This window comes from Lucilia sericata, unplaced genomic scaffold (assembly GCF_015586225.1).
Source record: "Lucilia sericata isolate MDLA Ls3-8-SP2 unplaced genomic scaffold, ASM1558622v1 Contig002224F_arrow, whole genome shotgun sequence".
Lineage (NCBI taxonomy): Eukaryota > Metazoa > Arthropoda > Insecta > Diptera > Calliphoridae > Lucilia > Lucilia sericata.
In genome coordinates this window covers 13,385-40,576 of record NW_023996054.1, presented here as the reverse complement: position 1 = coordinate 40,576, position 27,192 = coordinate 13,385, and the positions used below count along the sequence as shown (strand labels likewise).

At 33.7% G+C, this 27,192-nt stretch overlaps 1 protein-coding gene across 1 annotated transcript; it reads left to right on the top strand.

Moving 5' to 3' along the window:
- The first annotated feature begins 1,822 nt into the window (after positions 1-1,822).
- Positions 1,823-27,160, top strand: LOC119613638. The gene is given in 8 exon segments (XM_037969664.1): positions 1,823-1,950; positions 16,273-17,956; positions 18,085-18,969; positions 22,521-23,880; positions 23,936-24,016; positions 24,019-24,560; positions 24,625-24,784; positions 26,629-27,160. Coding segments are annotated over 8 exon segments (4,836 nt in total). The 5' UTR covers positions 1,823-1,907; the 3' UTR covers positions 26,710-27,160.
- Positions 27,161-27,192: the final 32 nt, after the last annotated feature.

Below are 27,192 nucleotides of genomic sequence, written 5' to 3'. Positions count from 1 at the left end.
ATAGTCCAGTCTATAGTCTGGACTATAGTCCAGTCTATAGTCCAGTCTATAGTCTGGACTATAGTCTAGTCTATAGTCTAGACTATAGCCTAGTCTATAGTCTAGACTATAGCCAAGTCTATAGTCTGGACTATAGTCTAGTCTATAGTCTGGACTATAACGTAGTCTATCGTCTGGACTATAATGTAGTCTATAGTATGTAATATAGTCTAGTTTATAGACTGGAATATAGTCTGGTCTATAGTCTGGACTATAGTCTAGCATATAGTCTGCACTATCCTATAGACTATAATCTGGCCTATAGTCTAGTCTATAGTCTGGTCTATAGTCTAGTCTATAGTCTGGACTATAGACTAGTCTGTAGTCTAGTTTATAGTCTGGATTATAGTCTAATCTATATTCTAGTCAATAGTCTAGTCTAATCTATAGTCCGGACTATAGTCTAATCTATAGTCCGGACTATAGTCTAATCTATAGTCTGGACTATAGTCTAGTCTAAAGTCTTGACTATAGTCTAGTTTATAGTCTGGACTATAGTCTAATCTATATTCTAGTCAATAGTCTAGTCTAAAGTCTTGACTATAGTCTAGTTTATAGTCTGGACTATAGTCTAGTCTAAAGTCTTGACTATAGTCTAGTTTATAGTCTGGACTATAGTAGGGACTATAGTCTGGACTATAGTAGGGACTATAGTCTGGACTATAGTCTGGACTATAGTCTAGTCTATAGTCTGGTCAATAGTCTAGTCTATAGTCCGGACTATAGTCTAATCTATAGTCTATAGTCTGGACTATAGCCTAGTCTATTGTCTGGACTATAGTCTAGTCTATAGTCTGGTCAATAGTCTTGACTATAGTCTAGTAAATAGTCGTGACTATAGTCTAGTCTATAGTCATGTCTATAGTCTAGTCTATATTCATGGCTATAGTCTAGTCTATATTCTTTACTATAGTCTAGTCTATAGTCTAGTCTATAGTCTGGACTATAGCCTAGTTTTTAGTATGGAATATAGTCTGGTCTATAGTCTGGACTATACTATAGTCTATAATCTGACCTATATGGTCTATAGTCTAGTCTATATTCTAGTTCATAGTCTAGTCAATATTCTGTACTATAGTCTAGTCTATAGTTTGGACTATATATTCTGTACTATATTCTGTACTATAGTCTAGTATATACTCTGGACTGAAGTCTAGTATATACTCTGGACTATAATCTAATCTAATCTATATTCTGGGCTATAGTCTAGTCTTTAGTCTGGACTATAGTCAAGTCTATAATATAGGCTATAGTAGAGTCTATATTCTAGTTTATAGTCTAGTCTATATTCTGTACTATAGTCTAGTCTATAGTTTGGACTATATTCTACTCTATATTCTGGATGATAGTCTAGTATATACTCTGGACTATAGTCCAATCTATATTCTGGGCTATAGTCTAGTCTTTAGTCTGGACTGTTGTTTAGTCTATAGTCTGGACTATGGTCTAGTATATTATTTAGACCATAGTCTACTAATAATCTATAGCCTGGACTATAGTATATTTAGTCTAGTCTATATTCTGGATTATGTTCAAGTCTACAGTCTAGTTTATAGTTTGAACTATAGTCTAGTTTATAGTCTGGACTTAAGTCTAGTCAATAGTCTATATTTAGGGCAATAACTTGGACTATAGTCTAGTATATTTTCTGTGCTATAGCCTAATCTATTCTCTGGACTATAGTCTAGTCTATGGACTGGCTATGGACTGACTTTAAAATATAAATTAACCTCTAAATATAATAGTCGTGTAACAGAAGTTTTAATTTTTATTTTATTTTTCTTTTCAGGTTTTTAGACAAATTATTTACTAAACAAATATTAGAAGGATGCTCGAAATAACAAAAAGTTTTTATAAATTTAGCACAGATGGACATGGACTTTTACAATGAACATATACTAACAGATTTGGGTAAGTTTATAATATACTAGTCTATAGTCTGTAAATTTCAAAAAATTTCAATATTTGATTACCAGCTATACTAAGTAGATCGATTCGCTAGACAACATATCTTTTAAATAAGAACATTTCCATTTTTAAATCTAAATAACTATATATTCTTGTATTTCTTAACAAATTCACCGATATAGATCACTTATTGAAACCGTTTTATACGGCCTACTTTTCTTTCCCTATGAGTTAATTGTAATAACGTAGATCATCACGATCTTCACTGGTGATCATAATTTATTATATTTACATTGTGCAAAATATTTCCTTTAACCTGATTTTGCTTATAAGCCTATTAAAATATTTAATAATAAAATGAATCAATTAAAAGAAAAGTCAATAAATAATAATATTTTTTTCCAATTTTATTTATAAATTATTTCGTGCTGTTGGTAATTTTTTTTGTGAAATAAATTTATAGTTTGTTACATTTTATTAATTTTTATTTAATATTTTATAACTCTATATATCGTGTATAAAATTTGCTAAGCAACAGTTTTTTTTTTATTTTTGTTTTCTACCAAAACTATGACTTACATTTAAATGTAGTATTTTAACATAAAAGTCAGAGCTGTAAAGTAAAATTTTTAGTAAATTAAGGTGTAATTTCAATTATAGGATTTCAATATAGACACCTTATTAATCAGATTTCATTCCTATTCGGAAAAAGACGTCAAAAAGTTATTAATTTATTTATTAATATCTTATTGTCAATTAAATGACAAGTAATGATCTTAAGTTATTCACACATTTTTTTAATCAAATACAAATACAAAACTCTGACGCCAACAGGTTTGATTCACTCTAGATAAATACTTAAACAAGTCAACGGTTTACAGATCTGTTTTGTAAATAATATTAAATTTATACATAAATATATGTATTTATGTACATATACATAAATATTTGTGTAAAATAATTACTCATACAAAGATATTTACATTTTTGCCTAAAACTGTCAAACCATTGCACAGTGAGACCAATAGGTCTAATTTGATATAACTGTCTGATCGAATTATACATAAGTATATGTGACTTAAGACTTTCTATTTATAGTTCACCCTAAAAACTGGACTATAGTATGGAATATAGACAATAATATAGACAAAACAATTGCTTAAGTCCAGTCTATCGACTAGACTAGATTATGAACTTGACTATAGTTCAGAATATAGACGCGACTATAATCCAAAATTTAGAATAGACTATAGGCTAGAGTACAGTTCTGAACATATACTATTATATATATTTCAGATTATAATCCAGACTACAGACTAGACTATAGTCCAGACTATATATACACCATCTTACACACTATAGACTAGACTAAACCAGACTATTGAATACACATAGTCCAGACTGTAGACCTCATAATAAGAATACTCTATAGTCCAAGCTATAGACTAGATTAATGACCAGATTATAATCCAAACTACAGGCTAGATAATAGAACAGACTATTGACAAGACTATAGATTATACTAAATTCCTGACTATATACCTGACTATAGTCCGAACTATAGACTAGTCAATTGATTAGACTATAGTTCAAACAAATAGATTAAACTACATATAGTATAGACTTAAGACCCGACTTCAGTCCAGGCTAGACTATAGTCCAGACTATAGACTATACTGTAGTCCAGACTACAGACTAGACTGCCGTCCGACTATAGAATATACTATAGTCCAGACTATAGACTATACTATAGTCCAGACTATAGACTATACTATAGTCCAGACTATAGACTATACTATAGTCCAGACTATAGACTATACTATAGTCCAGACTATAGACTATACTATAGTCCAAACTATAGAGTATACTATAGTCCAGACTATAGAGTATACTATAGTCCAGACTATAGAGTATACTATAGTCCAGACTATAGACTTTACTATAGTCCAGACTATAGACTTTACTATAGTCCAGACTATAGACTTTACTATAGTCCAGACTATAGACTATACTATAGTCCAGACTATAGACTATACTATAGTCCAGACTATATTATAGTCCAGACTGTAGACTGTACTATAGTCCAGACTATAGACTATACTATAGTCCAGACTATAGACTATACTATAGTCCAGACTATAGACTATACTATAGTCCAGACTATAGACATACTATAGTCCAGACTATAGAGTATACTATAGTCCAGACTATAGACTATACTATAGTCCAGACTATAGACTATACTATACTCCAGACTATAGACTATACTATAGTCCAGACTATAGGACTATACTATAGTCCAGAATATAGACTATACTATAGTCCAGACTATAGACTATACTATAGTCCAGACTATAGACTATACTATAGTCCAGACTATAGAGTATACTATAGTCCAGACTATAGAGTATACTATAGTCCAGACTATAGACTTTACTATAGTCCAGACTATAGACTTTACTATAGTCCAGACTATAGACTTTACTATAGTCCAGACTATAGACTTTACTATAGTCCAGACTATAGACTTTACTATAGTCCAGACTATAGACTTTACTATAGTCCAGACTGTAGACTATAGTCTAAACTATAGTCCAGATTATAAACTAGGCTACTGTCCATACTACATTTAACATTGTAGTCGAGACTATAAACTACTATATATACTAGACTATAGTTTAGAATACAATCGAGACTATACTAGAATAAAGACTAATATAATAAAGACTAAAATATGGTCAATACTATAGACTATAATCGAGACTATAGTCCAGACTATAGACTATACTACAGTCCAGACTATAGACTTTACTATAGTCCAGAGTATAGATCATTCTATAGTTCAGACTATAGAGTATACTATAGTGCAGACTATAAACTATACTATAGTCCAGACTATTGACTATACTACTGTCCAGACTGTCGACTAAACTATATTCCAGACTATAGACTAAACTATATTCCAGACTATAGACTGAACTATATTCCACACTATAGACTATACTATAGTCCAGACTTTAGACAATACTATAGTCCAGACTATAGACTATACTATAGTCCAGACTATAGTACTATAGTCCAGACTATAGTACTATAGTCCAGACTATAGACTATACTATAGTCCAGACTATAGACTATACTATAGTCCAGACTATAGACTATACTATAGTCCAGACTATAGACTATACTATAGTCCAGACTATAGACTTAGCTATAGTCCAGACTACAGACTATACTATAGTCCAGACTATAGACTAGACTATAGACTAGACTATAGACTAGACTTTAGACTAGACTATAGACTAGACTATAGACTAGACTATAGACTAGACTATAGACTAGACTATAGACTAGACTATAGACTAGACTATAGACTAGACTATAGACTAGACTATAGACTAGACTATAGACTAGACTATAGACTAGACTATAGACTAGACTATAGACTAGACTATAGACTAGACTATAGACTAGACTATAGACTAGACTATAGACTAGACTATAGACTAGACTATAGACTAGACTATAGACTAGACTATAGACTAGACTATAGACTAGACTATAGACTAGACTATAGACTAGACTATAGACTAGACTATAGACTAGACTATAGACTAGACTATAGACTAGACTATAGACTAGACTATAGACTAGACTATAGACTAGACTATAGACTAGACTATAGACTAGACTATAGACTAGACTATAGACTAGACTATAGACTAGACTATAGACTAGACTATAGACTAGACTATAGACTAGACTATAGACTAGACTATAGACTAGACTATAGACTAGACTATAGACTAGACTATAGACTAGACTATAGACTAGACTATAGACTATACTATAGACTATACTAGACTAGACTATAGACTAGACTATAGACTAGACTATAGACTAGACTGTAGACTATACTATAGTCCAGACTATAGACTAGACTAAGTCCAGACTATAGACTAGACTATAGTCCAGACTGTAGACTAGACTGTAGTCCATACTATAGAATACACTGTAGTCCAGACTATAGACTAGACTATAGTCCAGACTACAGCCCAAATTATAAACTATGCTATTGTTCAGACTACATATTGTACAATAGTCAAGACCATAGACTATAATAAAGACGAGACTATAGACTAGAATACAGTGGATACTATAGACTAGACTATAGTCGATACTATATACTATATTTCAGATTATAGTACATGCTATAGACTACTATATAATGCAGACTAGTCAAGACTATAGTTTAAGACTATAGACTAGAGTAAACCCTATACTGTAGACTACAGACTGAACTATAGTCCACACTACAGACTGAACTATAGTCCACACTACAGACTGTACTGTAGTCCAGACTACTGACTATACTATAGTCCAGCTTTTCCTGACTATTAAAGATATATTGAAGATTTTCATTTTTTATTCTCTAACAATAAATACCACTGTGTACAGTACAATTTTGTAGTTGTTGCATGCAAAATTTGTATGTATTTGCATATATTGTAAATATGTATGTAGGTACATACATATAAAAAATAACAAAACGACAGGTTCTCTTTAAGACACACTTAACTACATACATGTACGATACCAACAGAATTTGTTTGATCAATAATTATATTTCAATAAGAAGAACCAGAATACAAAAAAATTGTAACCAGACCGAAAAGAAGAAAACAAATTTGCTTTGTCAATTCTGTACTAAATTTAAGAGTTCTGTTGCTTTTTCGGTCCCTCATTTCTAATGAAAAACCTTCTTAACGCGATAAGCTAAACACGAGACCAATAAAAACGCAAAAAAATACCAGTAAAGCAAATAAAATTATTAAAAAATTTAATTAAATTATTATAACAACAATATAAATAAATACATCAAAGAAATAATCAAACATAATTTTCAATTGAAATTACGATTAAATAAATTAATTGTGAAAAGCAGCGAAAACATTTGCAATTGTAATAAAAAAATGGAAAATTGAAAAAAATTCATTTAAATAGTAATTGTATGCAATTCAAAAAAATAAATAAATAAAATATAAATAGCAATAATTGTAATACGAATTGATAAATAATAACAAATATAACTACATAATTTAAAAGAAAAAATTAATTTAACAATAATTAAGTGAAACTAAATAAACAGTTCTAATTTAATTTAAACGCAATACAATGAACACGATTACATTCGCTTTTTTAAGAAATTGTATTTAATTTTTTTTTTAAATATTTACGTTCGATGGAAATGAAATGCGAATAATTTAACTATTTTGAAATAGAAATTTCAATAGATTACTTGAGTCCAAACTATAGTCGGATCTACAGCCTATAGTTTGGATTGTAGTTTGGTGTGGACTATAGTCTATAATCTGGACTATAGTCTGCACTATAATCTTGTCTTTTGCCTAGTGTATAATCTGACACTTGATTGTGTATAGTGCTGTCTATAGTCTGTAATATAGTCTAGTCTATTGTCCAGTCTACAGTCTGGACTAAAGTCTAGTCTATTGTCCAGTCTACAGTCTGGACTATAGTCTAGTCTGCAGTCCATTTTATACTCTGAACCATAGTCTAGTCAATATTCTGAAATATAGTCTAGTCGATAATCTGGACTATAATCTAGTCTGTAGTCTATAGTCTGGACTACAGTCTGGTCTATAGTCTGGACTATAGTCTAGTCTATAGCCTGGACTATTGTTTAGTCTATAGTCTGGACTATTGTTTAGTCTATAGTCTTGACTATAGTTTAGTCTATAGTCTGGACTATAGTCAAGTCTATAGTCTGGACTATAGTCTAGTCTATAGTCTGGACTATAGTCTAGTCTATAGTCTGGACTATAGTCTAGTCTATAGTCTGGACTATAGTCTAGTCTATAGTCTGGACTATAGTCTAGTCTATAGTCTAGTCTATAGTCTGGACTATAGTCTAGTCTATAGTCTGGACTATAGTCTAGTCTATAGTCTAGTCTAATGTCCAGTCTACAGTCTGTACTATAGTCTAGTCTATAGACAAGTCTATAGTATGAGCTATAGTCTAGTCTATAGACCAGTCTATAGTCTGGACTACAGTCTATTCTGTAGTGCTGTCTATAGTCTATTCTATAGTGCTGTCTATTGTCCAGTCGATAGTCTAGACTATAGTCTAGTCTTTTGTCCAGTCTACAGTCTGGACTATAGTCTAATCTACAGTCCATTTTATAGTCTGAACCATAGTCTAGTCAATATTCTGAAATATAGTCTAGTCTATAATCTGGACTATAATCTAGTCTGTAGTCTATAGTCTGGACTACAGTCTGGTCTATAGTCTGGACTATAGTTTAGTCTATAGTCTGGACTATAGTCTAGTCTATAGTCTGGACTATAGTCTAGTCAATACTCTTGACTATAGTTTAGTCTGGCTTATAGTCCAGTTATAGTCTGGCCTATAATCTTGTCTATAGTCTGGCCTACAGTCTAGTCTATAATATGGACTATAGTCCAGTTTAAAGTCTGGACTATAGTCTATAGTCTGGACTAGTGTATGGAATATTGTCTGGACTACAGTCTAGTTAATTGTATGGATTGTAGTTTAGTATGGACTAGAATATAGTCTATGTCTGGACTAAAGTCTGGACTATAGTCGGGACTATGTAGCCTAGCCTTTAATATAGTCTAGTCTATTGTCTGGACTAGTGTCTGGCCTGTTGTCTGGACTATGGTCTCATAGTCTGCACTAGATTATAGTCTATAGTCTAGTCGATAGTGTGGACTGTAATCTAGTATATAGTCTAGACTAGTGTATGATATATTGTCTGGACTATAGTCTAGTATATAGTCTGGACTGCAGTCTAGTCTATAGTCTGAACTATAGACTAGATTACAGTCCAGACTGACTGTATAGTAAACTATAGTCCAGACTATAAACTATAGACTAGCCTATAGTCTAGACTATAGTTTAGTCCATAGTCTGGTCAATTATCTAGTCTAATCTATATTCTGGACAATAGTCTATTCTATAGTCTGTACTATTGTCAATTTTATATTCTATACTATAGCGTGTAGTTTTTAGCACCCTTATGCAAATTTTCCTTCTAAAACATATTTCATCCAAACCCACTGTGCGCTAGTTAATAGCTTAATTGTCGTTAGAAAGTAATTGCAATTATTTTTAAGAAATTTGTTGTCACAACAGGTAACAGGCTATATGACAGCTATCTAATTTAAATAAAAATGTTTCAAATTAATTTTCACCAAATACCAGTTATTTATTATTAATTTTTTTAATGATCAAATTGCAACGTTTTGTTTTTTTTTTTAACAAATGCGTGAAGCCAAGTGAAGAAATGGTTGAAGTCATATGATTAAAAATTTTGCTTGAAATTAGAAAAATAATAATAATAAACTCAAATGACAATTTTATTTTAACAGTAAATGAATAGATGAGTGAGTTTCATTTTACAATTCAATAAAAAACGTTTCAAATTTTCAAACGATTAAAATCTTTGGAAAATCAGAAAATAAAACATGAGAAAAGCTATTAAACGTTACATGTTACTCTATATTTTATTATTTAATTATAATTTTTTTTTTTTTTTTTTGTTAATGCTGTTGTTGTTGTTTTTTTGTTATATTTTGTTTAAATGCTCATCCAAGAGTAAAGTGCATCAACCGCATAAAGAAGAAACGTGTGGTTTGCGGAGTGATGGCTGTTGGCCGCAGTTTTGCCTTTAGGAGATTAATACTCGTATAAAAATTATTGGCTCCTCTAAATTGTAATTATCAAGATGATGGATTTTTGTTTTTACTGTTGTTGTTGTTGTTGCTGTTTTCTACGAGTATTATACCATTAGATAATTTAATGTTTATTAATAAATATTATCATCGATTTGTTTTTTTTTTTTGGTGTAAAAATAACTTTTTAATACCCTACTTTTAATTATGTGGCAGTTGTTTGTTTTCTGCAACGGCTTGTGACATATTCATTACTTAGTAATATATAAGTAGCACAGTGGGAAAAATTATAGCTTAACGTTAGGGCTGTAGTCTATTCGATAGTCTGGACTAGTCAAGAGTCTGGACTATATTCTATGTAGTTCGGACTAGTCGAGTCTACAGCTTAGATCATATTTTGGTCTGTAGATTAGACTATAGTCTAGTGTAGTATATAGTCAGGACTATAGTCTAGTCTATAGTCTGAACTATAGTCTAGTCTATAGTTTGGACTATAGTCTGGACTATAGTCTATAGTCTGAACTATAGTCCAGTCTATAGTCTGAACTATAGTCCAGTCAATAGTCTGAACTATAGTCTAGTCTATAGTCTGAACCATAGTCTAGTCTATAGTCTGAACCATAGTCTAGTCTATAGTCTGGACTATAGTCTGGATTATAGACTAGTCTATAGTCTGTACTATAGTCTGGACTATAGTCTAGTCTATAGTCTAGTCTATAGTCTGAACCAAGTCTAGTCTATAGTCTGGACTATAGTCTGAACTATAGTCTAGTCTATAATCTGGACTATAGTCTGGACTATAGTCTATCCTATAGTCTGGACTATAGTCTATCCTATAGTCTGGACTATAGTCTATCCTATAGTCTGGACTATAGTCTGGACTATAGTCTGGACTATAGTCTGGACTATAGTTAGAAGTAGAAAACAAAAAAATAACAAATTTATTTTATCATAATTTTATTTGTATTGATCAAAGTCTATAGTCTGGACTATAGTCTATCCTATAGTCTGGACTATAGTCTGGACTATAGTCTAGTCTATAGTCTAGTCAATAGTCTGAACTATAGTCTGGACTATAGTCTAGTCTATAGTCTAGTCAATAGTCTGAACTATAGTCTAGTCTATAGTCTGAACTATAGTCTAGTCTATAGTCTGAACTATAGTCTAGTTTATAGTCTGAACCATAGTCTAGTCTATAGTCTGGACTATAGTCTGGATTATAGTCTAGTCTATAGTCTGGACTATAGTCTGAACTATAGTCTAGTCTATAGTCTGAACTATAGTCTAGTCGATAGTCTGAACTATAGTCTGTTCTATAGTCTGGACTATAGTCTAGTCTATAGTCTGGACTATAGTCTCGTCTATAGTCTGGACTATAGTCTAGTCTATAGTCTGGACTATAGTCTAGCCTATAGTCTCGTCTATAGTCTGGACTATAGTCTAGTCTATAGTCTGGACTATAGTCTGAACTATAGTCTAGTCTATAGTCTGAACTATAGTCTAGTCGATAGTCTGAACTATAGTCTGTTCTATAGTCTGGACTATAGTCTAGTCTATAGTCTGGACTATAGTCTCGTCTATAGTCTGGACTATAGTCTAGTCTATAGTCTGGACTATAGTCTAGCCTATAGTCTAGTCTATAGGCCAGACTATAGACTCTAGGACTACAGTCTATAGTCTGGACTATAGTCTAGTCTATAGTCTGGACTATAGTCTAGCCTATAGTCTAGTCTATAGGCCAGACTATAGACTGTAGTCCTATAGTCTATAGTCTAGTCTATAGTCTAGCCTATAGTCTAGTCTATAGGCCAGACTATAGACTCTAGGACTACAGTCTATAGTCTGGACTATAGTCTAGTCTATAGTCTGGACTATAGTCTAGCCTATAGTCTAGTCTATAGGCCAGACTATAGACTAGACTATAGACTATAGTCTATAGTCTGGACTATAGTCTAGTCTATAAGCCAGACTATAGACTAGACTATAGTCTGGACTATAATCTAGTCTAGTCTATAGTCTGGACTATAGTCTAGTCTATAGTCTGGACTATATTCTAGTCTATAGTCTGGGTTACTTTCTAGTCTATAGTCTGGACTATAGTCTAGTCTATAGTCTGGACTATATTCTAGTCTATAGTCTGGACTATATTCTAGTCTATAGTCTGGACTATATTCTAGTCTATAGTCTGGACTATATTCTAGTCTATAGTCTGCACTATAGGCTAGTCTATAGTCTGGACTATAGTTTAATCTATATTCTGCACTATAGTGCAGTTTGGACTATAGTCTATTCTACAGTCTGGACTATAGTCTATTCTACTGTCTGGATTATAGTCTAGTCTATAATCTGAACTTTAATCTAGTCTATAGTCTGGACTATAGTCTGGTCTATAGTCTAGTCTATAGTCTGGTCTATAGTCTGGACTATAGTCTAGTCTATAGTCTGGACTACAGTTTAGTCTATAGTCTGGACTATAGTCTAGTCTATAGTCTGGACTATAGTCTAGTCTATAGTCTGGACTATAGTCTAGTCCATGGTCTGGATTATAGTTTAGTCTATTCTATATTGTGGACTATATTCTAGTCTATAGTCTGCTCTATAGTCTATGGACTCTAGTGTAGTCCGCCAATTACTGATCACAATTCGACCAATTCCCATTTAAAACTCTCATTAAATTCACATTCACAGATATCAAAACAAACATTACTTTTTTCACAACTAAAATAATCTAAAACAAAAAAAAATTAACAGAAAAAAATCGTTTAAATGTAAAAGCAAATTTAAACTAAAAGCAAAAAACAAAACAAATACATAATAATTTTTTTATAAACAATAAACGAAACGAAAATAAAAACAACTAAAATAAAATTAACTAATAAACTCTCAAACTGTAAAAAAGAATCTGAAAACTATTCACATTGAAATCCAGTCGTATTTGTAACATTCGTTAGTTGATTAACGGTTGGGATTTTCAATATTTTTTTCTAATTTCAACACCAGCAAACGGAATTTGAAAAAAAAAAATAACAAAATAAAAGATAATATAGTGAAAAACGTAAAAACAACAGAAATAAAATAATCAAAAAAAAAAAACTTTATTATAGAAAGTATAAATTCTTATGGATTATCACAAAACTTGCAATGGTAATTATTAACATGCTAATTTAAATTAAATATTTATTTATACATGACAAAATAATAAATACTATTAAATTAGTAGTAAATATTTAAGTGTTTAGAAGTAGAAAACAAAAAAATAACAAATTTATTTTATCATAATTTTATTTGTATTGATCAAAGTGTTTTTTTATTTTTTAATTTTTGCTGTTTGTTAAATAATTGTTATCAGTAGTCGTTCGGTCGTTTGGTTAGTGTTTAATTTTTTTAAGTCTCAATTTGGTTGTGCATAGACATTATTTTTTTTAATTTTAATTCCAATATTAAGTTCTACACGCCCACTTTTTTTTCGACAAAGTTCAATAATTTTCCAAATATTTGTTTATTAATTTATTTTAAAATCTTAAACTGATTTTTTACATCTTAGTTTATAGTTTAGACTAAAGCCTAGTATATAGCCTAGTTAATAATCCTGTTTATAGTATTATTTATAGTATTTATAATAGTCTAGTGGCCTCCGGTAGGTTAGTGGTTAGTGTTCTAGTCTGGTACACCGGAGGTGGTATGTTCGATTCCCACCTGAGGCACTGGTTAAGGAGCGCACAACAGGCCCGATAGAGGCCTAGGTGTATTTCTTCGGATTTGATGGGTATACATCCTCCTTTCAAACTAACTAACTAACTATAATAGTCTAGTCTATAGTCTAGTCTATAGTCTAGTCTATAGTCTAGTCTATAGTCTAGTCTATAGTCTAGTCTATAGTCTAGTCTATAGTCTAGTCTATAGTCTAGTCTATAGTCTAGTCTATAGTCTAGTCTATAGTCTAGTCTATAGTCTAGTCTATAGTCTAGTCTATAGTCTAGTCTATAGTCTAGTCTATAGTCTAGTCTATATTCTAGTCTATAGTCTAGTCTATAGTCTAGTCTATAGTCTAGTCTATAGTCTAGTCTATAGTCTAGTCTATAGTCTAGTCTATAGTCTAGTCTATAGTCTAGTCTATAGTCTAGTCTATAGTCTAGTCTATAGTCTAGTCTATAGTCTAGTCTATAGTCTAGTCTATAGTCTAGTCTATAGTCTAGTCTATAGTCTAGTCTATAGTCTAGTCTATAGTCTAGTCTATAGTCTAGTCTATAGTCTAGTCTATAGTCTAGTCTATAGTCTAGTCTATAGTCTAGTCTATAGTCTAGTCTATAGTCTAGTCTATAGTAGTCTATAGTCTAGTCTATAGTCTAGTCTATAGTCTAGTCTATAGTCTAGTCTATAGTCTAGTCTATAGTCTAGTCTATAGTCTAGTCTATAGTCTAGTCTATAGTCTAGTCTATAGTCTAGTCTATAGTCTAGTCTATAGTCTAGTCTATAGTCTAGTCTATAGTCTAGTCTATAGTCTAGTCTATAGTCTAGTCTATAGTCTAGTCTATAGTCTAGTCTATAGTCTAGTCTATAGTCTAGTCTATAGTCTAGTCTATAGTCTAGTCTATAGTCTAGTCTAGTCTATAGTCTAGTCTATAGTCTAGTCTATAGTCTAGTCTATAGTCTAGTTCTATAGTCTAGTCTATAGTCTAGTCTATAGTCTAGTCTATAGTCTAGTCTATAGTCTAGTCTATAGTCTAGTCTATAGTCTAGTCTATAGTCTAGTCTATAGTCTAGTCTATAGTCTAGTCTATAGTCTAGTCTATAGTCTAGTCTATAGTCTAGTCTATAGTCTAGTCTATAGTCTAGTCTATAGTCTAGTCTATAGTCTAGTCTATAGTCTAGTCTATAGTCTAGTCTATAGTCTAGTCTATAGTCTAGTCTATAGTCTAGTCTATAGTCTAGTCTATAGTCTAGTCTATAGTCTAGTCTATAGTCTAGTCTATAGTCTAGTCTATAGTCTAGTCTATAGTCTAGTCTATAGTCTAGTCTATAGTCTAGTCTATAGTCTAGTCTATAGTCTAGTCTATAGTCTAGTCTATAGTCTAGTCTATAGTCTAGTCTATAGTCTAGTCTATAGTCTAGTCTATAGTCTAGTCTATAGTCTAGTCTATAGTCTAGTCTATAGTCTAGTCTATAGTCTAGTCTATAGTCTAGTCTATAGTCTAGTCTATAGTCTAAGTCTATAGTCTAGTCTATAGTCTAGTCTATAGTCTAGTCTATAGTCTAGTCTATAGTCTAGTCTATAGTCTAGTCTATCGTCTAGTCTATAGTCTAGTCTATAGTCTAGTCTATAGTCTAGTCATAGTCTAGTCTATAGTCTATAGTCTAGTCTATAGTCTAGTCTATAGTCTAGTCTATAGTCTAGTCTATAGTCTAGTCTATAGTCTAGTCTATAGTCTAGTCTATAGTCTAGTCTATAGTCTAGTCTATAGTCTAGTCTATAGTCTAGTCTATAGTCTAGTCTATAGTCTAGTCTATAGTCTAGTCTATAGTCTAGTCTATAGTCTAGTCTATAGTCTAGTCTATAGTCTAGTCTATAGTCTAGTCTATAGTCTAGTCTATAGTCTAGTCTATAGTCTAGTCTATAGTCTAGTCTATAGTCTAGTCATTCTAGTCTATAGTCTAGTCCTATAGTCTAGTCTATAGTCTAGTCTATAGGTCCTAGTCTATAGGTCTAGTCTATAGTCTGGTCTATAGTGTAGTCTATAGTTCTCGTCTATAGTCTAGTCTATAGTCTATTCTATAGTCTATTCTATAGTCTAGGTTATAGTCCTAGTCTACAGTTAAGTTTATGACTTGTCTATAGGTCTAGTCTACAGTTGAGTGTATAGACTAGTATATAGTCTAGTCTATAGTCTGTGCTGTTGCGTTCATAGTTTGAACCTTCGCTCTCATATAATTACCACCATTAGGCTCCACTTGGTTCCTTAACAATTCTTATTTATCACCGAAAATGTACTTCTACCACAAAATTCCTTTTGGCAATTAACCTGATAACAAATTCCGGATATTAATTCCCAAAAGTTGTGATAAAATTTCAAAAAGTTAACATTCCATACCAAAATCCTAAGCCCACTAAAAAACTCATTTGAAATTTGAACACAAGTCTATGTATTCATTACAAAAGAGAATTGAACTTTTTTTTATAAAATTTGTATAAATAAAAGTTAAATGAACTTTTTTATAAATTTTTTCTTAAACATTTACGATAAAAAAATATGAAAATTTTGTGCATAAAATAAAATAGCATCGTGACCATTATTTTGCGTTATTTCCAGACCATGTACTTGAATATTAACAGTAATTATGCATTTATTAAGTCGAAATATTTTAAGTAAATTAAAAAAAATTTATCAAATATTTATTATTAAGTCGTCATTAGAAGTCAATGTACAATAATGTACTTATTATCGCTTTTCGACATGAACGAATGGTCGAATCGAACATTGGCATACTATTGTACGATTGTAGCTATTTTTACAATGTGAATCGATAAGGAAGGCAGCAGGCGATATAATTAAGTAATTTTAGGAATTCCGCTATAAAAATAAAATTTTTTAAATTAAACTTTTTCCATTACAGACCGGGCAGACTATGTGGGTGGAATTGACAATGAAGCAATCTTTTTTGAAGATCTACAAGTAACAGCGGGTCTTGGTCGCTTGGGTCCAGATGGAAGCAACAGCAGCAATACTACAAACAATGGTGGTGAAAACCTAACACTGCCATGTACAGCCAAAACAGAAACACCCGTAACTTCGCCCTCGCCCATGACAACAATAGGACCCGACATAATCCTACCCTCAATACCAACAGTCTCAGCGCGAGTTAGCTTAACATCTGCGCCAGCAACACCACATATTGGTATACATCACTCCAGTAACAATAACAATAATCCTACACTATCACACCTGCCCGAAAGTCCACCAGATTCTGGATCTGAACCACCCTACAGTCCATTGCAAGATGTACAGGGTTTAACCTTAAATACACGTGATATTTACAATCACGCAGGAGGAGGAGGAGGGGGAGGTAGTAACTCGACTCCTGCTATTAATGATTTACACAACATGCAGGTGCATCATCCGCCACAACCGCCACCATTACCCCAACAACAACATCACTATACACATTTACTAAACAGTCCCATGAATGTTAATCCTTTGGCAAGTCCCCCCACCCAGGAAGCCTTGAATGCTGGGATACGTGTGAAGCATGAAACCGGTCTCATAATCAATCCGAATAACTTAACGCAAACCTTACATTCGAATGCCTCACACTCCTTAGATACTCATATTGAGATGCCTAGCCAACAGCCGCAGCAGCAAACACAGCTTATGTATGCCACCAACAACAATCATAATCATCATAACAGCAGCCCTAGTAATCAAATTAACTATGAAAGTCTAACGAACAAATTGTATGCAAATCCCGGACAACCAGCACCTCCTCCACCGTATCAGATTAATTTGAACCACCTCGAACATCCCTCAGTAGTGGAAACATCTACCTGTATGTTAAGCAGCATAAGTGATCTGCCACATGTGCAGGTAGTGGGTACCAGCATACCCTCCACGCCCACACTAAGTAGAACTTCGGCTCCCTCAACCCCCAATCATCAGTCATCGTCGCGTAAACGTAAAATGACCACACAAATTGATGATCCCGATTTTCGATGTGTTAAGCCAGATCCAGGTTTAATATTAAGTCCCTCACGCAGTTCAGTTTGTTCCACACCCATGCCGGGTGACAGCTCCAAGAGATCATCTATATCACCGCTCAACATACAACTAAGTAACCATGATATGGTGGACACACCAGCCCCATCAAATGCTTCCCTTTCGCCGGCTCTCTCCTCGGTGCATATGGATGGTAGTGTCAAGAATTGCGATACTTCTTCACAAAGTGGTGATGCTCTAAGTCCTTGCATACGTTTTTCACCCTTTCAACAGCAAAATTGGCATAAATTATGCGATCAGCATTTGCAAGAAATATCGGTGGTTTATTATCGGGTCGATGCCGATAAAGGTTTCAATTTCTCCGTATCGGATGATGCGTTTGTGTGTCAGAAAAAGAATCATTTTCAAATAACTTGCCATGCTCGCTTGCAAAGTGAAGCTAAATTTGTGAGAACGCCGTCCGGTTTAGAGAAGATCAAGTCCTTCCATTTGCATTTCTATGGGGTGAAATTGGAGGCGCCCAATCAAACTATACGCATTGAACAAAGTCAATCGGATCGTTCGAAGAAACCTTTCTTTCCTGTACCGTAAGTAGTTAAAGAAAATAAAGAATTTGAAACAAAGACGTCCCAGCATTATCACAGTGTAATGCTTGGATGTCCAAAGGATATATGAAATATCGAGTAATAAATAATTTTAAATATCTCACTTTCAGTATCGATCTCCAAAGTCACATTGTTAGTAAGGTAACAGTGGGACGTTTACACTTCTCCGAAACTACCAACAATAATATGCGCAAAAAGGGACGTCCAAATCCCGAACAACGTTATTTCCAACTTATTGTTGCCTTGCATGTCCATACCGCTTCCGGCGACTTTCCCATTATCAGCCAAGGTAGTGATAAAATCATAGTACGTGCCTCTAATCCCGGACAATTTGAATCGGATGTTGATTTGTGTTGGCAACGTGGTCTTACCCAAGACTCCATATACCATGCCGGTCGTGTGGGTATTAATACCGATCGTCCCGATGAAAGTCTAGTGGTGCATGGCAATCTTAAGATCTCTGGTCATATAGTGCAGCCCAGTGATAGTAGAGCCAAACAGGAAATCGGTGAATTAGACACATCGGTACAGTTGCGCAATCTCCAAAAAATACGTATTGTACGTTATCGTCTAGAGCCCCAGTTTGCACTGCATGCTGGTCTCAAAGGTCACAAAGATACGGGAGAAATTGTTGACACTGGGGTAATTGCGCAGGAAGTACGCGAGGTAATACCCGATGCCGTGCAAGAGGCTGGCAGTGTGGTACTGCCGAACGGCAATGTTATTGAAAATTTCCTACTGGTGAATAAGGATCGCATACTTATGGAAAATATTGGTGCCGTCAAGGAACTGTGCAAAGTAACGGGTACTTTAGAGACGCGCATAGAAAATTTGGAGCGTGTCAATACCCGTTTGCAGCGTGCTAAAGAAAATGAGCTACAGTTTTTGCATTGCAAAAGTATAACGAGCAATCGGGATGGCTATGAAATTTGCTCGAATAGAACACTACAAATTATTATATTTCGATTAGTTATTGTTATGGCAAGCCTAGGTGAGTTAAGGCAATGGGACAAAACATTTTTAACCCCAGAGATTCGAAGTCCTATCTTTCTTAAGATTTGAAAATGCGTGGAAATCTAGTTCAGTTTTATAATCCCATTCATTTCAGTTATAGTTCACTTCAGTTTCTAGTTCAGGTTCTTCAGATTCTAGTTCAGTTCTAGTTCAGTTCAGTTCAGTTCTAGTTCAGTTCTAGTTCAGTTCTAGTTCAGTTCGAGTTCAGTTCTAAGTTCAGAACTTCTAGTTCGTCTAGTTCAGTTTCAGTTCAGTTCTAGTTCAGTTCTAGTTCAGTTCTAGTTCAGTTCTAGTTCAAGTTCTAGTTCAGTTCTAGTTCGAAGTTCTAGTTCAGTTCTAAGTTCAGTTCTAGTTCAGTTCTAGTTCAGTTCTAGTTCAGTTCTAGTTCAGTTCTAGTTCAGTTCTAGTTCAGTTCTAGTTCAGTTCTAGTTCAGTTCTAGTTCAGTTCTAGTTCAGTTCTAGTTCAGTTCTAGTTCAGTTCTAGTTCAGTTCTAGTTCAGTTCTAGTTCAGTTCTAGTTCAGTTCTAGTTCAGTTCTAGTTCAGTTCTAGTTCAGTTCTAGTTCAGTTCTAGTTCAGTTCTAGTTCAGTTCTAGTTCAGTTCTAGTTCAGTTCTAGTTCAGTTCCAGTTCAGTCAGTTCTAGTTCAGTTCTAGTTCAGTTCTAGTTCAGTTCTAGTTCAGTTCTAGTTCAGTTCTAGTTCAGTTCTAGTTCAGTTCTAGTTCAGTTCTAGTTCAGTTCTAGTTCAGTTCTAGTTCAGTTCTAGTTCAGTTCTAGTTCAGTTCTAGTTCAGTTCTAGTTCAGTTCTAGTTCAGTTTTAGTTCAGTTCTAGTTCAGTTCTAGTTCAGTTCTAGTTCAGTTCTAGTTCAGTTCTAGTTCAGTTCTAGTTCAGTTCTAGTTCAGTTCTAGTTCAATTCTAGTTCAGTTCTAGTTCAGTTCTAGTTCAGTTCTAGTTCAGTTCTAGTTCAATTCTAGTTCATTCTAGTTCAGTTCTAGTTCAGTTCTAGTTCAGTTCTAGTTCAGTTCTAGTTCAGTTCTAGTTCAGTTTAGTTCAGTTCTAGTTCAGTTCTAGTTCAGTTCTAGTTCAGTTCTAGTTCAGTTCTAGTTCTAGTTCAGTTCTAGTTCAGTTCTAGTTCAGTTCTAGTTCAGTTCTAGTTCAGTTCTAGTTCAGTTCTAGTTCAGTTCTAGTTCAGTTCTAGTTCAGTTCTAGTTCAGTTCTAGTTCAGTTCTAGTTCAGTTCTAGTTCAGTTCTAGTTCAGTTCTAGTTCAGTTCTAGTTCAGTTCTAGTTCAGTTCTAGTTCAGTTCTAGTTCAGTTCTAGTTCAGTTCTAGTTCAGTTCTAGTTAGTTCAGTTCTAGTTCAGTTCTAGTTCAGTTCTAGTTCAGTTCTAGTTCAGTTCTAGTTCAGTTCTAGTTCAGTTCTAGTTCAGTCCTAGTCAGTTCTAGTTCAGTTCTAGTTCAGTTCTAGTTCAGTTCTAGTTCAGTTCTAGTTCAGTTCTAGTTCAGTTCTAGTTCAGTTCTTAGTTCAGTTCTAGTTCAGTTTCTTAGTTCAGTTCGAGTTCTAGTTCTAGTTCCAGTTCCTAGTTCAGTTCTAGTTCAGTTCTAGTTCAGTCAGTTTCTAGTTCAGTTCTAGTTCAGTTCTAGTTTCAGTTTCTAGTTCTAGTTCAGTTTCTAGTTTCAGTTCTAGTTCAGTTCTAGTTCAGTTCTGTTCCCAGTTCTAGTTCAGTTCTAGTTCAGTTCTAGTTTCAAGTTCTAGTTTCAGTTCTTAGTTCATTTCTAGTTCAGATTCTAGTTCAGTTCTAGTTCAATTCGTTCATTCTGTTCAGTTCTAGTTTTCAGTTCTAGTTTCGAGTTCTAGTTCAGTTCTAGTTTCAGTTCTCGTTCAGTTTAGTTCAGTTCTAGTTCAGTTCTAGTTCAGTTCTAGTTCAGTTCTAGTTCAGTTAGTTCTAGTTCAGTTCTAGTTCATTCTAGTTCAGTTTCTAGTTCAGTTCTAGTTCAGTTCTAGTTCAGTTCTAGTTCAGTTCTAGTTCAGTTCTAGTTCAGTTCTAGTTCAGTTCTAGTTCAGTTCTAGTTCAGTTCTAGTTCAGTTCTAGTTCAGTTCTAGTTCAGTTCTAGTTCAGTTCTAGTTCAGTTCTAGTTCAGTTCTAGTTTCAGTTCTAGTTCAGTTCTAGTTCAGTTCTAGTTCAGTTCTAGTTCAGTTCTAGTTCAGTCTAGTTCAGTTCTAGTTCAGTTCTAGTTCAGTTCTAGTTCAGTTCTAGTTCAGTTCTAGTTCAGTTCTAGTTCAGTTCTAGTTCAGTTCTAGTTCAGTTCTAGTTCAGTTCTAGTTCAGTCTAGTTCAGTTCTAGTTCAGTTCTAGTTCAGTTCTAGTTCAGTTCTAGTTCAGTTCTAGTTCAGTTCTAGTTCAGTTCTAGTTCAGTTCTAGTTCAGTTCTAGTTCAGTTCTAGTTCAGTTCTAGTTCAGTTCTAGTTCAGTTCTAGTTCAGTTCTAGTTCAGTTCTAGTTCAGTTCTAGTTCAGTTCTAGTTCAGTTCTAGTTCAGTTCTAGTTCAGTTCTAGTTCAGTTCTAGTTCAGTTCTAGTTCAGTTCTAGTTCAGTTCTAGTTCAGTTCTAGTTCAGTTCTAGTTCAGTTCTAGTTCAGTTCTAGTTCAGTTCTAGTTCAGTTCTAGTTCAGTTCTAGTTCAGTTCTAGTTCAGTTCTAGTTCAGTTCTAGTTCAGTTCTAGTTCAGTTCTAGTTCAGTTCTAGTTCAGTTCTAGTTCAGTTCTAGTTCAGTTCTAGTTCAGTTCTAGTTCAGTTCTAGTTCAGTTCTAGTTCAGTTCTAGTTCAGTTCTAGTTCAGTTCTAGTTCAGTTCTAGTTCAGTTCTAGTTCAGTTCTAGTTCAGTTCTAGTTCAGTTCAGTTTCTCAGTTCAGTTCAGTTCTAGTTCAGTTCTAGTTCAGTTCTAGTTCAGTTCTAGTTCAGTTCTAGTTCAGTTCTAGTTCAGTTCTAGTTCAGTTCAGTCTAGTTCAGTTCTAGTTCAGTTCTAGTTCAGTTCTAGTTTCAGTTCTAGTCAGTTCAGTTCTAGTTCAGTTCTAGTTCAGTTCTAGTTCAGTTCTAGTTCAGTTCTAGTTCAGTTCTAGTTCAGTTCTAGTTCAGTTCTAGTTCAGTTCTAGTTCAGTTCTAGTTCAGTTCTAGTTCAGTTCTAGTTCAGTTCTAGTTCAGTTCTAGTTCAGTTTAGTTCAGTTCTAGTTCAGTTCTAGTTCAGTTTTAGTTCAGTTCTAGTTCAGTTTTAGTTCAGTTCTAGTTCAGTTCTAGTTCAGTTCTAGTTCAGTTCTAGTTCATTTCTAGTTCAGTTCTAGTTCAGTTCTAGTTCAGTTCTAGTTCAGTTCTAGTTCAGTTCTAGTTCAGTTCTAGTTCAGTTCCTAGTTCAGTTTTAGTTCCAATTCAAGTTCAATTCATTTTAGTTCACTTTTGAATTAGAAAAGTAACTAGTCTCTGGGTTTCAACTTTTTTAAAATTTGGTCAGCTTTTCTAATTATTTCCTATCTTTTCCTATCTATCAGTTTGGCCGCAGTTTCCACTTTATATTTTGTCGAACATAATAAGAAACAACAAAGTCTAAAATATCTAGATAGCATACAACTCTTAAATAATGGCCACCTATATGGCCATGAAGGTCTAACGTTAACGGAACAGGAACACAATTTTATCAATATGTTAAAATCAGCCAGAAATCATACGCACTGGCCGTCATTTGCTTATCAATCTCCCATTGCTATAGGCGGAGGAGCGGTGGGGACAGGTGTAACAAGATCTCAAAGTCGTAATCACAGCGAATATCAACGAGCAGACTATAGATATTTGGGTACACCGGATGATATTAGTAATCCCTCTTCGGCTCAACAGTTGAGAAATGATGAAATAACAGTGGTCATGGAAAAACCTTCGGTGAGTCATGAACTTTTGCAAGTCTACAATGAGCCACAGAGGGTCACTGTTGCTCCAACACTAGCACGAAACAATAAGACTTCGATAAGTAAACATAAAAACAAATGGCCGCAACCGCAAATAGTTTTAAGAGTAATGCAATCAGCTACGCATCGTAATGCTCTACCATCGACACGTTCGCTTAACTTAAATGGTCAAGCAAATGAAGAGACGCCGCAGAATGTTTCACACAGTGCGAGCGAAACTTCGACGGAGAAAATTGCCGATGTTCAACAAGATTTCGAAAATAATTCCATTGACACTGACTCACACCAACAACAACAAGTCAACAATCGTGTAAAGTTAGCACCGGCCAAAATACGGGCACCAGCAGCCAAAGTTCCCACTCATAGTGAAATACAAAAGTTAAATGTCGACCTACCCATAGTCAGCACATCCAGCAGTAATATTATAGATGAAACGGGACTTGTTATAGAAAATTCCGCCACCCAATCGAATCTTTTAAGACACACCAATCCCAAGGGAGGAGAGTTGATTATATACAAAACTGTCTCACCGCCTACAGCCACTACTAGCACCACAAGTAGTCGCAGCATTACGAATAAAGTCAATACTGATGCTCCTCATACAAATAACTCGTTGGAGACTCAATCTATTACAAATAAAAGTCGCAATTTTGTGGATCGTACCACTGACAATTCGGATCTATTGCAACAACTTTCTAATGATAACAATGAATCGATCTATAGTGCCACCGATATTATTGGCAATCCGGAGAATTTTATTTTAGGTTTAGATGATCGTCAATCGCTTTTAGGACGTCGTTCTTCATCACCATCATCCGCTGGGAGTACGGGTAATCAGCAAGAAATTGCAAATGTATGGGTACAAAATTCCATAGCTTATGTTAATACCTTTGGCGAGCCCGAACAATGTAATAGTAAAACAAAACGTGAGGATATATCTAACTGTCAGGTAGGTATCAAAAATTGCTAAGTAGTACGAATTTTGATTCATTATTTCCTTTTAGTCCGTTTGTTTCGAAGAAAACAATCAACTCTTGGCCCCCAATCAATCAAATTTAAGCTTAAGACCTGCGGAAGCCAAAAGATTAAACCCTCTCTACAACAAGAGGAAATCGATAATGAAAATCACAGTGAATCTGAAGATAATGATGCAATTATAAATGATACCGACGATGACTTACAGTCGACCTATAATGGTAATGTTAAAAATAAAGAAACGCTAGATGGCGCCATATTGGCGGCCTCATTGCCGCAAGGAAGAACTGCCCATAATAAACAAACTCCTTCAAAACAACTAGCTACTGAGGCAGAACGTCCAGAAGATGCTGAAAATTTAGATGTGCTATTGGAGCATACCTTCTCCGATGAAACCGTTGATGAGGAGACGAAAAAAGTTAAAAAGGATAAAATCGAGATTGGCATAGTGCAACCTAAATTGTCCGTAGATCCAGATTTACCACCTGATGAAACAGATTGTTGGAAAATACGCAGTTGTATATGGGCGGAACGTTTAAATAATACTTTTGCCACAGATGATTTTTGTCCCAAATTGGGTAAATCTGTGAATAAGACATTTGTCATACCGCTATCGCGTTTCTTTAAGGAACAAAGTATTGAATTACATTTAACGTTAGTATTGATCTTTCACTATATTTTCAAGAGTAATTAATGATTTTTAATTTCTTATTTATAGATCTTCATTACCTTTACAATGGGTCCTCTGCAATTTACATGAACATTCACAAAATGTTTTACAACGTAGACGTAACACCTCTTTACTTCTACTTAATGTCCCTAGTCGGGGCTATTTTGTTAAAGATTTAATATTACGTGCCACCAATGATCCGGAAAAGGTGAGAGTTTTTATGGTTCTTACAGACCAATGAGACCGACCATACTTTTGTTAAGATTTGAACTGTCTAGACTAGTTCTAGTTTAAAGTCTAGTATATAGTCTAGTATACTTTCTAGTCTATAGTCTAGTTTATAGTCTAGTCTATAGTCTAGTCAAGAATCTAGTCTATAGTCTAGACTATAGTCTAGTCTATAGTCTAGACTATAGTCTAGTCTATAGTCTAGACTATAGTCTAGTTTATAGTCTAGACTATAGTCTAGTTTATAGTCTAGACTATAGTATAGTTTATAGACTAGACTATAGACTAGTCTATAGTCTAGTCTATAGACTAGACTCTATGTAGACTCTAGACTATAGTCTAGTCTATAGTCTAGTCTATAAACTAGACTATAGTCTAGACTATAGTCTAGTCTATAGTCTAGTCTATAAACTAGACTATAGTCTAGACTATAGTCTAGTCTATAGTCTAGTCTATAGTCTAGTCTATAGTCTAGTCTATAGCCTAGTCTATAGTCTAGTCTATAGTCTAGTCTATAGTCTAGTCTATAGTATAGTCTATAGTCTGGTCTATAGTCTAGTCTATAGTCTGGTCTATAGTCTAGTCTATAATCTAGTCTATAGTCTAGTCTATAGTTTAGTCTATAGTCTAGTCTATAGTTTAGTCTATAGTCTAGTCTATAGTCTAGTCTATAGTGTAGTCTATAGTCTAGTCTATAATGTAGTCTATAGTCTAGTCTATAGTGTAGTCTATAGTCTAGTCTATAGTCTAGTCTATAGGTAGTCTATAGTCAGGTATAGTCTAGTCTATAGTCTAGTCTATAGTCTAGTCGATAGTCTAGTCTATAGTCTAGTCTGAAGTCTAGTCTATAGTATAGCTCTATAAGTAGTCTATAGTCTAGTCTATAGTCTAGTCTATAGTCCTAGTCTATAGTCTAGTCTATAGTCTAGTCTATAGTCTATGTCTTATAGTCTAGTCATATAGTCTAGTCTATAGTGCTAGTCTATAGTCTAGTCTAGTATTGAAGTCTAGTCTATGTCTAGTCCTATAGTCTAGTCCTATAGTCTAGTCTATAGTCTAGTCCTATAGTCCTAGTCTATAGTCTAGTCTATAGTCTGATAGTCTAGTCTAGTCATAGTCTAGTCTATAGTCTAGTCTATAGTCTAGTCTATAGTCTAGTCTATAGTCTAGTCTATAGTCTAGTCTATAGTCTAGTCTATAGTCTAGTCTAGTCTAGTCTATAGTCTAGTCTATAGTCTAGTCTATAGTCTAGTCTATAGTCTAGTCTATAGTCTAGTCTATAGTCTAGTCTATAGTCTAGTCTATAGTCTAGTCTATAGTCTAGTCTATAGTCTAGTCTATAGTCTAGTCTATAGTCTAGTCTATAGTCTAGTCTATAGTCTAGTCTATAGTCTAGTCTATAGTCTAGTCTATAGTCTAGTCTATAGTCTAGTCTATAGTCTAGTCTATAGTCTAGTCTATAGTCTAGTCTATAGTCTAGTCTATAGTCTAGTCTATAGTCTAGTCTATAGTCTAGTCTATAGTCTAGTCTATAGTCTAGTCTATAGTCTAGTCTATAGTCTAGTCTAGTCTAGTTAGTCTAGTCTATAGTCTAGTCTATAGTCTAGTCTATAGTCTAGTCTATAGTCTAGTCTATAGTCTAGTCTATAGTCTAGTCTAGTCTAGTCTATAGTCTAGTCTTAGTCTAGTCTATAGTCTAGTCTATAGTCTAGTTTATACTCTAGTCTATACTCTAGTCTATACTCTAGTCTATAGTCTAGTTTATAGACTTTGTTATTTTCTTTCGTGAATAAAACTAACATTTATTTCTCTCTTTAATTTTAGACAAATATTTGCCAAGAACGACCGCACGATGGCAACACCATATTGCAGTACAATTTTAGAATTTTAAGAAATTGTGATTAAAAAACCCACACATACACAACAACAACACTGAATCCTAAATGAATGAAATCTTAATACTAAATTTTAAATCTTAAGAACAAGTCTCTAAATTTAAATTAATTTGTACGTAAACATTTAAATGCCCAAACTTATACATTATTTTACTTTTTTTCTGATAAACACAAAAATAATTAAAAAATATTAATTAAATCACAAAACTATTTCATTGTATCAATAAATGACAAAAAGAATTAAAATATAAAAGAATCATGTCATAGAACAAATTGCAACTAAGCGAACAAAAATATTATTTGATTTACTTTTTTTATTAATTTTTAATTACATATTTTGTAAATAGTGTTTAGTTAAAATAATTAACATAATACATAAAAAAATTGTTTAAAAGCTTTTATTATTTTGCCTTTACTAAGAACAAACAAACGAAATCGAAAACAAAATTAAATCTAAATTTAAAAAAAAAATAATAATATAGCAAAATTTTAT